General features: G+C 39.9%; 1 protein-coding gene across 4 annotated transcripts in view; it reads left to right on the forward strand.

Moving 5' to 3' along the window:
* Nucleotides 1-718: 718 nt before the first annotated feature.
* HERC2 (HECT and RLD domain containing E3 ubiquitin protein ligase 2) overlaps nucleotides 719-17505 on the forward strand; it is a 104569-nt gene continuing 87782 nt past the window's right edge. For 3 of the 4 annotated variants that reach the window (XM_085213479.1, XM_085213499.1, XM_085213490.1), the window contains exons 1-4: nucleotides 719-854; nucleotides 1346-1462; nucleotides 11757-11871; nucleotides 16834-16971. In XM_085213479.1, the coding sequence (XP_085069605.1) occupies nucleotides 1391-1462; nucleotides 11757-11871; nucleotides 16834-16971 (325 nt within the window). In that variant the 5' untranslated portion in view covers nucleotides 719-854; nucleotides 1346-1390. Of the gene's footprint in view, nucleotides 855-1076; nucleotides 1096-1345; nucleotides 1463-11756; nucleotides 11872-16833; nucleotides 16972-17505 lie in introns of those variants that run through there. The other variant, XM_085213484.1, reaches the window with a different exon arrangement.

Genomic DNA, 17505 nt, shown 5'->3' on the forward strand with positions numbered 1-17505 from the left:
AGCCTTTCAGTACGTAAAGGGAGCCTACAAACAGGAGGGGAGCCAACTCTTTGAAAGGGTAGATAACAGCAGGATAAGGGGAAATGTTTTTAAGTTGAAGGAGGGAAGATTTAGGTTGGATGTCAGGGGGAAGTTCTTTACTGAGTGAGTGGTGAGGTGCTGGAACAGGCTGCCCAAAGAGGTTGTGGATGCCCCGTCCCTGGAGGTGTTCAAGGCCAGACTGGATGAGGCCCTGGGCAGCCTGGTCGAGTATTAAATGGGGAGGTTGGTGGCCCTGCATGTGGCAGGGGGGTTGGAGCTTCATGATCCTTGAGGTCCTTTCCAACCCTGGCCATTCTGTGATTCTGTGACTATTACTTTGCTGCTCTTGGACTGATTTAGAATCCATCTGCGGTGCATATTAACAGCTCCGCGCCTGGCTGTTGCGTTATGACACCTATACCACCCAGCCGCTCTAGAGTTTGCCCTCATCCACCACCGCGATCGGCGCTGAGACAGGAGCATCAAGGCCCAGAACCAGGAGGCCGAGGATCACCCACCCCCCATCCCGCTCCTGTGACCCGTCTATCTCCATTGCACCGCTTCTCTCGATGGTTCGCACCGGATGTCCCGCCTCTCTCCTTTCCTGATTTGTCGATAGCCTCGCTGACGTATGTGTGTATGGGGGGCCAGGGGGGCTGTGCTTCCCCAGTTTCCAGTGTCGAGGGAGGGAGCGTTCAGCGCCGCTGTCGGCGGAGGAGGGTGGGGGGGGGACGGGCGGGAGCGGGAAGGAGGGGCGAGGATAATCCGCGGATAGCAGGCGGTGACAGAGCGGGCCGGGGAGCCGCCACCACCACCACCATCGCGGGCGCTCGGTGAGTGCTGATCCGTACCCTGACGTCTCTGTCCGCTGCCGCGAAGTGGAGGTGAACTAGCAAGGGAGCCAAACCCCCCCCCCATCGCCTGGCTCAGCCCCGTGGATATGGCCGCAGTGTGGGGGTGGGGCGGCCGTGCGGGGGAGGGGCTGAGCCCCGGAGAGGGAGCGGCCGGTGAGGCGGCCCCGCTGGCCGCTGACCGGTGGCTTGCGTAATCCGCCATCGATCCGCTGTGCCGTGGGTGAGGGGCGGCGTTAGGTCGCGGGCGCTGCCCTCGGGCCGTCGCGAGGAGGGAAGCGGAGCTGTTGGGGGCGGTGGTCCGGCGGTGCTCTGCTCCGAGCGCGTTGCCCTGTCCGGCGTTGAGGGGTCTGAGCTCCGGGGTGGGGGGGTAGTATTGAAAGATGAAGCGGAGGCCATCGTGGCTAGGACAAAAATAACCTCGCGTGGCTTATCTCACGTGCTGGATGGCTGTCTCTGTCGTTGCGTGGCAGGTGGGGCTGCTCGGCCAGCCTGGAGAGGAGGCTGGAGAAGGGAAGATGTCCTCGGAATCTTTCTGTCTGGCTGCTCAAGCCAGGTTTGACTCCAAATGGCTGAAGACAGACCTGCAGGTAAGGCATCGGACTGCCGCGTCGTGCCTTTCGGATGTGGATTGGGGATGCTTGTCATCCAAACCGCTGACAGACATCAGCAGCAGTGCTCTTGAGCCAGATGCATATACATCAATCTGAGCTTGAAAGAGCACAAACTCATTTTGAGCTGCATTGTTGCTCTGGTCTCTCTGCAGAAAAGTAAGCTGGTCTATGTGTGTTATTTTTTATAGAGAGCCAAAGCACACATCTGTTTGAACTCAGAAGTTCTCCATTTAGGCTGTCGCTGAACTTCTTGTCTGCCTGAAAGCTAGCAGTTCTAGTGCACGAGAGAACTGTTGTGGAAGATAATAGGAATATAATTTATATTTGAATTTATGTTCAGATATGCTTTTACTGTCATTTTTTGGCTAACGGGCATAGGCTTCCTTTTAAATGCTCTCTTATCCCAAGGGAGTTGAATCTATACTGAGTCTGTCAAAGAGATGTGGTCAAAATGAAACTGGTTTTTGTTGAGATTTACTGGTGTTTGGTGGGAGTTTTGCTGTAGAAGATGGTCTGCTTATTTATTTAGGTTGTGTGATGCAAGAATGAGCACATTATCCTGTTTTCCCAATTCAGATTTGAAAGCTATGAGGAAAATATTGAGTAATTAGAGTGATATAGGTCAGTTTTGGATGAAATGGGCGAGTCCTTGAGTTGTATGACTTCTTCCTTCTTGCAGATGTTACACATAGATGCCTTATTTTGAATAAACCTCCAACTTCCTGCTCAAATCGCTGAAGTTCCTGTTGGGATAGGCAAGCTGATATTAATGTTTTGATACAGATAAAGGATTTTAAAAAATAAATTGCATCCTGAGTGACTTTACCCAAAATTATATCCTGGATGGTCTGGGTAGTTCAGCTGTTGCATTTAGACAAGGGTCTGTTACTGTGCAGTTGTGATCCAGAAGCAGCTACCTGCAGTATTTTACATCTAACGAGCTAAATCAGATTCTGGAATAACAGAGCCTTGAAGGTTACATTATACAGTAAGTTTTGTATGTAAATACTATAAAATGACAGAGGTTGGTCTTGAGTTGGCTAGATGATTCTGTCTCTCTTTTATTCTTTGTAGACGTCAAAGTTTCTGTCCAGAGTTATTTGTTTTGGCATTGGAGGTAAATAAGTGTAGTACAAAACAATTTGAAGATGAATATGTGAAGAAATATAAAAATACTATTCTGGACACTGAGTGCTGAGTTGTAGTGTTGCTTTGGCTATTGTAGAATGGAAGAAAATTGTAGCTGATGAGTGACAATCATTTTTAACTACTGCTGAGTGTGTGTTGGCTTCTTCTTTTATTATACAAGATGAAAAATGTGACTGTTGGTGTGATTCGTCCTATTTTTCCTTTTGTTTATGAAGCCTTTTTTCAACATGCCTCCTTTTTTTTTTTTTCTTCTTCTGCTTACGTGCACTTTTGACAGCAGAGTTTCAGTTGCCATTCCTACCTTAAGGATTATTTTCAACTAAGTGTATATAATTGCAGTGATGTACTTGTCTTTTATGGGATGTTTGTGCAGCCAATGGGTTGTAACAATTCCATTAAACAATAAGAAATTTTAATTTATGACAAATTTTTATGAGCAAGTTCTTTCATAATTTTTTTTTTCTGAGTAATAACAAGTTAAACTTGTTATTTACTTGCCTTCTAATTGCCAGGGTATTCCCTTTGCTTTCTTCCAATCGTATTCCAGCCAAAATAATGAGATTAATGAAATAAGAGAACAGTAATCGTTTGTGATCTCCTGGACACAAGCGTTTTTCTCTTCTGTGGAATGTGAAGAGGCCACCAAGGTATGATACGATTTTCTTACGAGGATAGCAGATTTTGGTATTACACAGCATTGTTGTTATACAGCAACAAAAAGGTTTAGTAGTATATATGGATCTCGTATCTCTCCTTTTGGTGTCTTAAATGGCAGATGTCTTCTGTCAAGTAAAGAGGTTTTAGGCTCTGGGGAATATTTCTCTGTTGCATGATTGACTATTTTAGCTACTGATCAACTAGCACGACCTAGCTACTTGTGAGATCTCTTTATAGGTGTAAATCTTATACCACTCTATGTTCTGAACATGCAGATTTCCTGCTGCATATATTTTTACCTGCTATCTACAGAAAGGCCTCGTCAGTTTTCAAGGGACTGTCAACAGAAATTGAAATTACGATTGTAATGGAGATTGTAACACAGGAGAGATTTGAAGAAAGACACACCGATTTAAGTGAATGAATCAAAACAACTACAAAGTATTTCTTAGAATTTGACTCTGAAGCTCCTTACTTTGCAGCTAGCTTTATCTATCGTTCTGTTATACAGCAGGTAAGGAGTGTGTTGGTAGGGTCCTTTGGAGAAAGTTGTACTGAGGAATCTTTATGCTTAGAAGACATACAGAGGTTATTCTATCTTTAAAATTAGTTTTTTTTTTTTTTTTTTTTTTTGCTATTGAAGTTCCTTGTTGTTGCTTAACGTGAGGAATATAAATAGAATTGGAGGATAATATTTCTTTAGGTTGGCTAGTGGTCTCCAAATTCTGACTCCTCCATTTTTTTTTTTTTTTGCCCCTGCTATCAGACTGATGTCTGTGGCAGCTATTGTTGAAAGCTTAAAGGCACTGAACTCTCTGAAGATCATTGGATTCTTCTTTACTTTAGTTCAAGACAGTGTTGCATTAATAATGTAATAAATGATACTATAACATTATGTGCATTAGAAGCAGTATGTAATATAGTGGTATTATTGTAATGAGAAAAGAATGATTTGTAGATTTTAGGACGGATTGTGTTTAATCACCTCTGAATGTTACTGTTCTAGCTTGTATCCAGTCCAAATTTAAATGCCCTTATTGAGTTTTAGGATGTTTGTGTTAATAGACAAGGACAGTGTGCTGTAGCATCTTTTTACTGTTGTTAAGAGAATATTGAAGACACGTGTCCCTTTGTGGGAACAGTGAGCGTTTATCCTGCAGCAGTAACTGAAGTGGTATGAAATGTTAGTAGAAACTGCATGTAAGCAACATAATTTTTGCTGATCTGAAACTTATCTGAAACTAATTTAAGCTATACTATGCTAGGAAGCCTAAATGCTCTACAAAGACCTGCCTGCTGCCCATGACTGTTTCAGATCTTTTATAAGGAATTTCAGATTTTTATAAGGAATTGGCCTGGTATTGTGTTTTATGGCTGCTAGCATAGTTTAAAACTAGACCAATGTCTAGACACATTCATTTTGTGAGTCTTACTTTACAAATGTTATTATTTTTATCTGTTCTTACTAAATTACTGATTCCTGTTGGATCAAAGTTAGGCTCTGCGTTGTCTGAAAGAATACAATCTGCTACAGTAGCTGAAAAATTCAGATGGTTTAGCTCAAGTATGAGATTGCATCAGTAATACAATATGTAACTTTTTTTTTAAATGCAAATGTCAATAATATACTGTATTATCTAACAGCTAAGTAATCTTAGGAAATAATAAAATAGGATATTGCTGCTAACGTTGGAAGATCACCTGTTACATTCCTAATAATTTTTTAGGTTTGAATTAATGCATTTTAAAACATCTACTTATGTGTATCTTTTATGAATGGGAACTGTTTATAACAAAATCTGTATGCAAGGGGAGATTGTGTTTTAGTGGCTGCTCTAATAAAGACATCCATTTTTGAAAGAGAAACATTAAAAAAAAGGCAAGATTAAAATTGTTTACTTAAACCTAGATATCCACTTTGCCAAGTCAAATTGTGCTTAAAATAGTTCCAATTAAGTGAGTGTACCGTGCTACCCTTTTAGAACCTTACACAGAGAACTTTAATTAGTGCTGGTTGAATAATGAAGAAGTAGAATCAGTCAGCTAATGGGATGCTTGTGTGCATTTGATGTTTATTGGTCTGCTTATTCTGTATCCTGGGGATGACTACAGTGCTTAATAGCAGAGGATAGAGGAGAAAAGCTTTCATTTTCTGCAGAAGGGAGAAATACTTTAAGCAGTAGTGAAGGTACAAGAGCTATCTACAGTAAGAATAGGATGCATTTTCATCAATTTTCATTGAGTTCATGGTTGGCAGGCTATTTGTCATTTTATTTTTGCCCAGATCTGAGAGAAATCTTAAGATGAATCAGCCACCTGTAAGAGTTGCATTTGTCCAAAACCTTTTCACCTTCTCTCTAAAGCTTAATTTGTTGTTCAGATTTTTATGAAAGATTAACTATTCTAGCATCTATATCGGTATTCCTGCTTGTAAGATGATGCAAATAAATGATATCTTGACTGTTTCAAGCAAGAAACTAGTGAAAGTTGTTTTTTCTGTTTTGTGGATTTCCTGTTTGTTCTCTCCTTAGACTCAGCATTCTGATTTAAAAAAAAAAAAAAAAAAAAGATAAACTGCAAATCAAAACTACTACATTTTTAAGGGTAGCAAAGTTTGCAATATAGAATTTTTAGTTATTTAAAAATTGAAGTAATGCTGTCCCTTCAAAACAAGGGGAAAGTTAAGGACTATACTGCATATGAAACGAAAGGCTGGAGAAATTAAATTCAATGTGCAAGTGTTTGGGTTAGTCAGAGCTACTGCTCTGCAAATGGAGGAAGTTAGAGAATTTCCAAGTTTAAGGGTAAGATTTGGTTTTTTTTTTTTTTTTTGGCATATAACTATCAACTGTTAATAAACTTCTACAAATGGCAGCCTGGTAATCTGTTGACAAAAGGCCATTTCTAGTTTAAACTCAAATCTGTTGAAGCAATTAGAGGACTGCTGAACTTTATTGTCTTTGTTATCAGAGCTTTAGAGCAATGTGTTAAACCTAATGATGTTCACTGTACTTTTTATAGGTATGATAAGCAGCTGGGGTCTCAGGGCATATGTGAGCAGGAATGGAAGGAAGCTAGATGGAACACTGAAAAGAAAGACAACAGAACAAGGAAACAAATATAGAAGAATCAAAAGAATGAAAATAGTAGACAGATTTGGGAAAGGATTTACTGTTTCTCTTGTGATTTTCTTTACTGTTCCTGTGTTGAAAATATTTTTCATCTGTTTCTAAAGAAAAATCTGTTTTAATTAATGTTCTAATGCAGAAGTAGCTGAGTAGAGAAACAGATTCCTCTCCACCCCCACCACTCAAATGCTGACAGTTCTGAGGTGAATGTTATTAAGTAGCTTATATTTTAAAACCATAATGACGTTTATGATTATCTTATGTTTCCAATGCAGTTACGTAAACAGCAATCCTACCTGGATAAGTCCTTGTGATGTTTTTTTTCCTTTCTTCTTTTCTTGCATCATTTTTCTTGAGCTCCAGTTAAGTTTTATAGAGGCTTCTACGCTTGTTGCAGGAAAGTTCATGAAACCACATCAAGAACGTGATCTGTGGACCACATGGAATAAGCTTTGTCTGATTTAAAGTGGTTGACTTTAGAACCAAGTCACAGCTTCTGATTGTTTTTAAAATAACTTATTGAAAGCAAATCTTGCTTTGAGAATTCTCAGAAGCTTATCCAGCTTGTGGTTGCAATGCTTTGTGTTCTTGAAATTTAAGGAAGCAGTAATGCCAGTGCCTTGTTCTATAGAGCTGGTAGTGGGAAAGGGATGTGAGGGGACAGAATTTCACTGCTAGGCTCATTGGATGATAGCAACAGCATATGTCAGCAAACTAAATACACTTTTGACTTTAATTAAATCTTGTACCAGACGGAATAAATTACAGTTTAACTGTAGATATAAGATTAGCAAAAGATTAGGGAGAGGTCTGCTTAGTTTACAGTACAGTTCACTTTGAAGTCTCTTCAGGCCCTTTTTGACTTGTGAGAAGTGGTTAGGGCTGAGGTCCTGGTCTGTGAGGGAAGTATGAATTTGGTGTGATCCATACTTTGGAAGTGCAAAGATAAGAAGACGTGATCTGAATATGAGAATATGTGGTAAATGATGGAAGCGGGCTGCGGTTTGTAAATATGAGGTGTGTAGTAGGTGAGATTGCTGTAGTCTTACCTGACAGAAAGTCAGGAGGTATCATAGGAAAGATGAGGGAGATATTGGGCTTGGGGAATGGCCTTTAATGTGGTGAAAGGTGTAAGAGAATTAAGAACGTGTTCTGAGGCTGAAGGATAATGTTTAGTGGGGTGGAGTAAGGCATTGCTGTTGTCTCAGGCTTGGGAAGAAAGTGTGTGGGTGGGTAGGGCAAACAAACTTGGGGTTCTTGTGGTAAATTTACAGAGGTTACATTGCTGGAGGTGTTCCCAGTTGCAAACATTCAGTGAAAACTTACTGAGTTTGTCAAATTAATCTCTTTAAACATTCACAAATGAAGTTATTAAATTATTAGAGGAAAGGATGTTTGCACAAGTCAAGTGTCTAATGGGACAATGTTAGGCTTGTACTCCTGTACTTGCAACCCCAGTACATCAGAAGTGATGAGGAACAGTAAAGTATGATGTGCTCCTGAAGAATATCTGTGAAAAGTCATCATGAACCCTTTCTTTTTCTAATAATTAGTGTATTTAATTGACTGTATCACATACAAACTCCCACAATAAACCTAAGGTACTAAATGTCTGTTAATAATTTATTCATATTGAAACATACGGGCTTTCCCTATACTAGTATACAATAATTAGTACTTACATGCCCAGTGAACTAATTGGAAAACATGGTGAGAAAACCTACTAATTGACAAGCCAGGAATGTGTTAGATTTCCTGATAAATCTTAAAACGCTGTAGAAAGAAAGCAACCAGGACTATGTAATCAAAGCAGAAATTTGGCTTTTATGCCGTAGAGTTGACTTATTGCTACCTTTAGTTGCTGGTTTCACAGAATCACAGGCTGGCTAAGGTTAGCAGGAAGCTCAGGACCCATCTGCTCCAGCCCCTGCTCCAGCAGGGCCACCCAGATCAGGATGCCCAGGGCCACATCCAGGTTTCTGCTGGAGATCCCCAAGGAGGAGACCCCACAGCCCATGGGCAGCCTGTGCCACTGCTCCGTCACCTGCACAGCACAGAGTGCTCCTGGTTTTTAGACAGAACCTCTTTTGTTCTTTGTTAATGTGAAATAACTTCTGGAGCGTGTTTAGCCAGATTTCTGAAGGAACTGAGGTGGATGTGCTTGTGTATTTGTCTTTACCTCTAACTTTTGACTAGACTGGGTTCTGGGTTCAGTTTGTTCCCATGGTGTCTTGTTCTGACACAAAGCACCACTGAAAAGAGCCTGGCTGAGACCTCTGTGGACATTCGCGGCCTTTTTCTTATCGGAGAGGCACTCCAGTCCCTTCATCATCTCTGTGGCCCTTCACTTGACTCTCTCCAACGTGTCCATGTCTCTTTTGTACTGAGGTGCCCCAGAACTGGGTACCAGTACTGAACTCCCTCCTGCTGCTGGTAGTTTGCCTAATGCAGCCCAGAATACTATTAGCCTGCATTGCAGCGTGGGCGTGTTATTGGCTCATGTTCAGCTTGGTGTCCACCAGGCCCCCAGGATCTGTTCTGCAGAACTGCTTCTCAACTCTGTTCCCCCATTATTCTTTGAAAACCCAAACTTTGCTTGAACTGTTGATTACCTTAGCAGCAATTCACTGTTTAATGTGTCTGCTGGACACTGAATAGATTAATGGTGAACTTGTTGCAGTTGGAGTTGAGTTGCCTTCAGCTATGACATACGAATTAATTGTAAGTACTGTTCCTTAAATGTCTTTTCAGGTGGCTACAAGATAACTATTATTCGCTACAAGAAAAGTCCAATGTTTCTTTACCTTCAAACTTGTCTCCCTTTCTGCTCCCCCCCCACCCCTCCCCGGCTTAAACCTCTGACAAAATGTTAACTACACAGTGAATGAAAGAAAGGTTGTTTTTTCGGAGAGTGCTTACAGTGTAAACTTCCACGCAACATATTTGGAGAAGGAGGGGGAGCTGTGTTTGGCCTATAATCTCGGTGGTTGCTTTATCTTTCTGCAACATACCAAGAAAATGACTTGGATAAGAATTCAGACAGTAAACCCAAGGCAGAAGAAATTTTGTTTACTTTTTCAGCTTTTAGTTGCGTAGACAACTTGTGTGAGCTTTGTGCTATGTGAAAAGATTAGAGGTTGAAATGGAGAGAATTTTCATTCTGCTTTACAGCTGTATTTACAAAGGTAGTAAGTTCTATCATTAAAATATTGTTGTGTTATGAAGAACCTTGAATCCAAAGCTTTTAGGCCTTTAGTGTGTAAGCTAAAGGGCAGTGACAATTATTTTCTATATCACGATGATTTGAGAATGTAAAGTAAAATGTATGAGAATACTGTTCAATAAGCAAAAGTTTTTGTGTAAATCCTTCAATGATATAGGAGCCAAAACCACTGAAATAGCTGTGTTAGGTATTTTTTCAACCAAAGCTATTGTTAAGAATTGGAAAAATTAAATAATTTAGGTGCTCCACTAAAGAATATGCCCACATCTTATGAAAGAGGTGGATGTCTCTCTCTCTCTCTCTCTCTCTCTCTCTCACTGTTGAAATATTTATAGATCTAGAACAATGCGAGAAACAGTGATGGAAAAGGGTTCTTTTTCTTTCTTTTCTTTTACGTTATTGAAGTACAACTTTAGTTCACTCTATTCCCATTTTAAACAATAAGCTATTTATAAAACAATAAGCCAACTGTAAAGCGTTTAGCAAGGCACAGCATCTCTGCAGAAGGCTTATGTCTTCTCTAGCTCTGAAGAGCAGAGAATGTCACTTTCATTAAAGTACGGTAACAGCACAATTCTGGTAGTGTACACCTGGTAAATCACAGGTAAGTTGAATAAGATCTAGGTCAGACTGTGTCTTTTCTCTCCTATCCCCTTGAGGTCAGGAAATAACACGTGAGAAATGCATACGCTTTGTGATCTTGTATTTTATGCTGAAAAAAGAATGAAATCATTAGGACTTGTTGAATTTCTGGAGTGCGCAGTAGGAAGTCAGAAAGCTGATATGGGAATACAGTTTGCTACAGTGGCGCAACTTACTTTAATTTTTCTTATCTTAGCTTACTTAGATCAGCTAATGATTTCCCTGCTATTGGTTGTGACTCATAAAACTCTAACCTTTCCTAAAATGTCTTTAGGAAACTGATCAAGATAAAGTATAAGTGGTCTTGTACGTATAGTGGCAAATATTTGCAGAAGTTATATAAGTTATTTATATTATTCCTCAGTTAAAACATTTTGGATTTGAATGTTAGTTACAGTTATGTTACAAAGATGCTTCTAAGTAAGCTTTCAGGATTTTCCTTAGATGTCTCCATTGCATGGCTCTAGGACACCGAAGACATTCTGTTTTCTAGTTTCACTCCCCTTCTCCCTTAGGCTATATGGTTTCAAATAGTTATTGAAACTCCCGGTTATTAAGGAGTTCACTTGATGCAGGCACCTGTTTTACAGCATTCTGGAAAGCAGAAAGCATCATCAGAAGAATATTAAGTTAACTTGGTCGATGAGGTTCTTCAAGGGAGGTGCAAATTGGTAAATCCTTGGAGGCCAGTCTTATAGCTGGTAGTTTTGTGAGCACTTCATGCTGGCAGGGTTCTGCCATTTGATCCACCGTATTTGTTCCACTACACACTTAGTTTACTGGGAGCTGACCTGTGCTGAGGCTCAGACAGCCCTTGGCTCTTCCCCTGAGCACAGCCTGCTTTAGTCTTCATCAGTCCCATGATCTGGTTCAGCAGATACTCACACAAATGCTTCCTCCTCTCACATGCCGATTAATGCATTGTAGCAGCTGGAAGGAAGAGGGAAGGTTGTGACCAGAGCTCTGCACAGCAGGGTCGTTTGAACTGGCTGAATGTGCTTATGAATGCATGGCCTGGTTGTCATGTGTTCTGTTGAGTGCCCTGCTCCTCAGTTGCTGGAAAGCAGGCTGTGCTGACTTCCTTCGTGCTTCCCATTTTTGATTTTATGTAGCATAGCTTTTCCTGAAGGGAGAAAGGGATTTCCCTCACATATTTACCTGAATTGCTGCATGATGTCATTTTGAATATGTGTGCAGTTTTGAGGTGATCAAATCATGCTTTTGAGGAGAACTATTCAACAAATGAAAGATCATCTTGCTGTTTTTGAGTCTACCTAAAAATGACTGCTTTCAGCTTTTAGTCTGAAAATAGCATAGCTGGAGAATCAGAAGATGATGCAAGATTCTATCAAACACACACAAAGAATTTAGTGAGATGATACATGGTGTTTTTTTTTTTTTTTAATTTTGTCTGGGTTGATTCTAGGAAAAATACAATTGCAAGTAATTATATATAATTTATTTTTAACAGCTTGCTTTTACACGAGACGGACTCTGTGGTTTGTGGAATGAAATGGTAAAAGATGGGGAGATCATGTATCCTGGAACAGAATTTACACAGAATGGTGAACTACCTCCAAGAAAAGGTATGACTTTTCTTAAATGTTTGTTTCTTTTTTTTCTTTTATTCATGATGATGAAGATGGAATTCAGAATTTGTTCTATAGCGAATTTTTGGTTTATTTTCACCTGCTTATAAATTTGCCACTGTTTTTATTTTGAATGAAGTACACTTGAAAGTGGTTGCCTAAAAGTCTACAGGAAGGTAATTTCTGAGTCTTCAAATGAAGGCTTAAATCTGTTTCAGCCTTTGGAAACTGAACACATCATAACCCGATGTGTTATGATGAGTGAGGCTTGGCAGTGTCCGCTTGGTTACTTTGCTCAGGGTGTTTACAGCTGAGGCTGTGGTATAAAGGAATTGGGCTGAGGAAGGGGTAAAGGCAATAGTGCTATTTCTAATTTTGTCTGTGATCTTCATGAAGTGACTAACCGATCAGCTGAAAAATGCCCACAATCTGACTGAGCATGGGGTGCTTTTTTTGTCTTCAATTCAGATGAACAATCACATTCTTTTGTGAGAGATTTTATGAGGTCAAGATTTTACAGAAGGAATAGTTTTATTAATAACTGTTGTTGGATGGTTTTAAGCTTTCTCAAATAGCTTGGTTTGGCATACCCTTTAGTTTTGCCTTTATCAGTAGTGTAGTTTGCAGAAGATATTGCTAGTTGAAGTGTTCCTTCAGAAAACTTCACGCACAGAACGTATTCCTCCATCTGAAAGTGATTCTCTGCCATTGTTTGGCCTGAGCTGAAGATGTGAAAAGCTGATGCATGTATCTTTTTTTTTTTTTTTTAAATTGTAGCATTAGCTCTAGATAGACTGGTTTTCTGAGACATTGTGAAGCAAGCAAAGATTTTCTTTGAATCTTTAGCTAGGTTTAAATAGCACGAGTAGTCTGCCTTTTTGTTCCTTTGAAGGGGTGAAGTGAAGCTGCAATAGTTTAGATATTTGAGTATAGCCTACTCAGGCCTCTGGCTCTTATAATTAGTGTGCAATTCCTTTCCCTTCACTAGAGCTACAGCTCTGTTATTTCAGGCTGTGCTGCTCTGAAGAGGCACTTCATTCTTGCAGTGGATAATCAGCAGAAGGAATAGACTGGAAGAATATGCTATTGGTAGTGAAGCATTTATTTTCTCTTTAGGAAGAAAATGCAAATATATATATGTATATATTTTTTTCCTATTAGTGGAAATGTTTGGTTAGGAATAGCCTTGTTTTTTCTTCATGGCACTTTTGGGAAGATGTGTGTGATTAATGCATTCAGCAAAATGTGTTTGCATGCTTCTAGTAACATCTAAGGACACAGCCGTGACAGCAGTGATGCCCAAATACAGGTGCACTTGTTGCATGACATGTACTTAAAAGACAGCTGCCCTCAGGAGATTGGAATCAGATGAATACCTTGTACTGGAAGCTGTGTACTGAAAAGAGAAAAAAGTATTAAATAAGTTAGGAAGTCATAACTGGATGTTTTGAAGATGTCAGTTAACCACACAAATCTAATTTTTTGTTGTTTCCACAAACTTCTGCATAGGTGGAATTCCTGTTTCAATTAACTATCTTAAGTTCTAATACAGAAGTATAAAATGAACTTCACACCTCTGTCCTGTTATTGAGTTTCGTCTTCTATTCCCCTCCAAACTGAGAGTTGAACCTTTGTCTGTCAGCTTGATGCTGGTTAAGTTGCTGGTACTCTGAGGTCCTGGGTTATGGGAAAAGGGACTGTAAGAGATGGCTTCATAGATAGAACTTCATGCTAATGCTGTTATGTCCAGTCTGATCTTTGGCAGAGAGAACAGTGATTCCTTTTTTTTTTTTTTTTTTTTTTTTTTTTGTACTGGGATTGAAATGTTTCCTGGATCTTGGATTACCAAGTACTATTTCGGAGTAGTTGTAAAATGCAGGCCCTTGCTTAAAGCATACTGTGTAACTTGCCTCACGATTGACATGAAGGTATTCATAGAGCTGTCTGCTGGGAAACAGTTGCAAGGTTTTTACTTCTGTGTAGGATTCCTGATTGGATGGGTTTGCTGGAATTCAGGAGCAGCACAAGATCTTCCTCTAATAGAGGTGCCTGAGGCCATTACAGAGTGTCAGTTATTTTCTTCACTGAATAAGAAGGGTAATTTCCAGCTTTAATTGCTTCCATTTTGTTACCTGCCTGTGAGGAGTTAGGCTATTATTGGCCACACGTGGTGACTTCTTGTGCTTTGCTTTGGGAGCTGACTTAACTGAGGCAGGATAGTTTCTTCAGTTGCTCAGTTGGAACATACCTACTTCAGTTTGGAAGTTTAAGATTATAATCCAAAATATAGTTAAGAGAAAGTTATTGCAGAGAACTAATGCAGTTGCTTTTGCCCCCTACAATGTTCACGCTTCATTCTGATAATAATGAATATCATAGAATGGCTTGGGTTGAAAAGGACCACAGTGATCATCTAGTTTCAACCCCCCTGCTATGTGCAGGGTCACCAACCACCAGACCAGGCTGCCCAGAGCCACATCCAGCCTAGCCTTGAATGCCTCCAGAGTTGGGGCATCCACAGCCTCCTTGGGCAACCTGTTAATTTTAAATTAAAATGGGCTGTCAGCTACTGCTTGTTTTGGTGTGTGTTGTACTGTGGGCTGCCTTGTTATTTGTCATTTTGGCCTATGCTGGCTTTACTCAAGATTTACTCCTTCCTGCCCCCCTCTCCCTTTTGTAAAAAAAGTTCCTTGTAATAAGGGAGTTCCTTTAAAAAAAAATCTCTTTCCTTAATGTAACTGAGCTTCCATCATTTTGAGATCTGTGCTGCTCCTTTCAATTTAGACTGACCAGCTTCCCTAAAGAGAAAGTGGTTATGTGCAAGAATAGTGACAAGTCTGTGTGGAACAATTTGTCATGGGCTTTGAATGTGATTTTTAGTTCAGCTTCTTCCTCCTTTCCCCCTTCCCCCCTTCCTATTCTGCTCACACAGAAAACTAAAGAAACTCTTCCTTGTGGATTTGCTTGTGCTTAAAGTCACGGTTATTTTTATACAATACAAAGATGAAGTTCCAGCCTGGATTGGAACCTCTTCTGTTTGCAGTGAGGAGCTAAGTTCATAGTCCTTTGCTGTCAACCTTTGCCAAGGATCTGCTATAAAGCATAACAAGTTCTCTTAGAGCTCTTTGCAAAACATAGTGTCTTGGCACAACACCTTTCTTCCCACTAACTGAGATCCCAGCTGCTGTGGAGTGTGTCTGTACATGTGTGGGTGAGTGGAGAAACACTGAGATTATGGTGGTGGTGTGGGAATATTTTAAACTACTCGGGCACAACAGGTTGCTTGGTTTAACTGTGTAGTGGAATTTGGGCCTTTTAATATTGTTTGTTTGTGCTTTGGAATAAAACCAGCTCTATTCAGTTGTGTTTTGGACGTGTTTTATCATGCTAATGATTGCTGGACTGTTGGCTGCTCATTGGTATTTGAGAGAAAGGGTCATATTCAGTATAGATTCTACTTGAAAGTGAAATATGCAGATGTTATCCTGCACTCAGGTGACCTCTGCTATCCCTTCCTTATCTCACAAGCTGAACCTCAGTGTGCATTGTGCAGTTGTCTCTTTCTTTTTTAAAATCTTTTTTCCTGTTTGCCTTGTCTTTGTTTGCCACCTCTTGTGTACTACTGTGTGTTACAGATTACAAAACATGGACTTTAAATACAAATTTGTATAAATAAGACAGCTTGGAAAAATTTACTGTGGGTGTTGCTATTGTCTCCAGCCAAAGACATTTATAACAAATAGGCAGTCACGGATCTGGTTACAATCAAATGAGAATTATTATTATTTTTTTTATTCCAGGCCAAATGGAAAGAATAACTGAATGTATTGGAAATTATTAGGTTGTGTTTATATGCTCTGAGAGCTTTTGGTATCCAAGTGAGGTACAGGGGGAGTGTGGGGCAGAGGCAGTAGATGTTCAGTGTCTGGCTGCAGCTTTATGGATCTTTCTTACTATCATTGTCTGAAATGTGCTTCTGCTTTTGAGGTGGTTGTTGGGATTGTTTGGATTGTTGTGGCTTGGCCATCTGGAAAGGAGTCTGTGTAATCCAGGCTGGCAGATAGGAGTGGAGGACCAGTGGTTTCTAGGAGCCTGATAAAAATGACTGAGACTAATCTCTTCAGGGCTTTCTTTTAAATGCTGATCTTGAGAAATTTTGAGGATTATTTTTAGAAGTGAGGGTCATAGTCATATGCAATTGCTTATGAAGCCCTGAATTTCAAAGCAATCACAGTGAACTGGCTGAAGGTAAGGGTATGGGGATCCACATCCCCTCTATGAGTGAGGAGACTTTCAGCTGTCTACATCTACTGCATTTAGCTAATTGGGGCTTTCGTGCAGTCTTTGATTACAGAGATAAGTGACTAATGTCTGTTTTCTGTCTTAGTGAAAGTAGTCCTTAAAAAGGATTGCAAATGCTTTTCTATTGCTTGGGGAGAAAGTGGTGGTATTATTTTCATTGCTTGCTGATAATTACGAAGATGATAGATACACTAGAGATTTTGAAATACTGTTGCATGAAATTAGTGTAAATGCTAATATATAGACCTCTTTGGTTTTGAAATTAAGACAATTTGTTGTATTTTCTGTGCTGAAATATGAAAGTAAATACAGGAGAAGTGCAGGTAGTTGGGAGCCAAGTCTGACCTCAAGTGCACTCTTTGCAGTACTGACTTTGTGTGTTGGTGTGGATTTAAATAAAGTTCCCTAGGAGGTTACAACAGTGATTTCTGGATTTTAAGGTCACTGTCTTATGAAATGTAATGTAAGACCTACCACCTGTGGCAGTTAAATGGTACATACCACATTCCCCCTCCCCCTTCCCCTTTTTGCTCTTAATAATAGACAATCATGCTGTAAAAATTGGGCTCCAAGTTTCACCTTTTACCTTTCTAATCTAGAACTGACTTAAAGGAGAAGGTAACTTAACTAGTTTTTTTTTTTTTTTTCCTTCTTTAGATGATAGCACTGAATGCCAAACTGCATCAAAGAAAGAAGAGCAAAATGACAAAGAAAAGAAAGATGAAGAAGAGGCTCCGCCACCCACTTACCGGGCCAAATCGATTGTTGAGAGTTGGGTATGGGGCAAGCAACCAGGTACTACAGTTGTTTTGGTGATTCTCGCTGAAGCAATACATGTTCTGTGTTGATTACTACTTTTGTAGCATTGCGGAGTACTTGGATCAAATGTACTTGTTGACAGATACATCTGTTAGGCTAGTGGAAGAAGTTTGGTAAGTGCTTAACTGAGAATCAAGTTAAACATTTACTATAATTGCTTTCAGATTTAATTAGAATCATGACTTAGAGAGTCAGTTTACACCTCTCATGCTAGTTGAAGGTGTGATAAACTGACTTGGAACAAATGCAGTTATACAGATAAATGTTAAGATGTCTTTAGAATAGAGATACAGATCCTAAAAAGAAATAGCTTAGGTTCTGAAGCCTGAATTTTCTGCAGGCAATAAAGATTTAATAGGTGATTTTTCTTTTTTGATTTCATGGTCTGGTAGAGGAGCTTGAGTGAATCATGGGAGGAATATTGGAAAGATCTATTAAATTAACTGTCTGTCGTGACCTTTGCTGACAGTAATATTACCTGCGATTGCAGAGGAGAAATGGTCTGTGTGT

This window comes from Meleagris gallopavo, chromosome 1 (genome assembly GCF_905368555.1).
Source record: "Meleagris gallopavo chromosome 1, MGAL_WU_HG_1.1, whole genome shotgun sequence".
Lineage (NCBI taxonomy): Eukaryota > Metazoa > Chordata > Aves > Galliformes > Phasianidae > Meleagris > Meleagris gallopavo.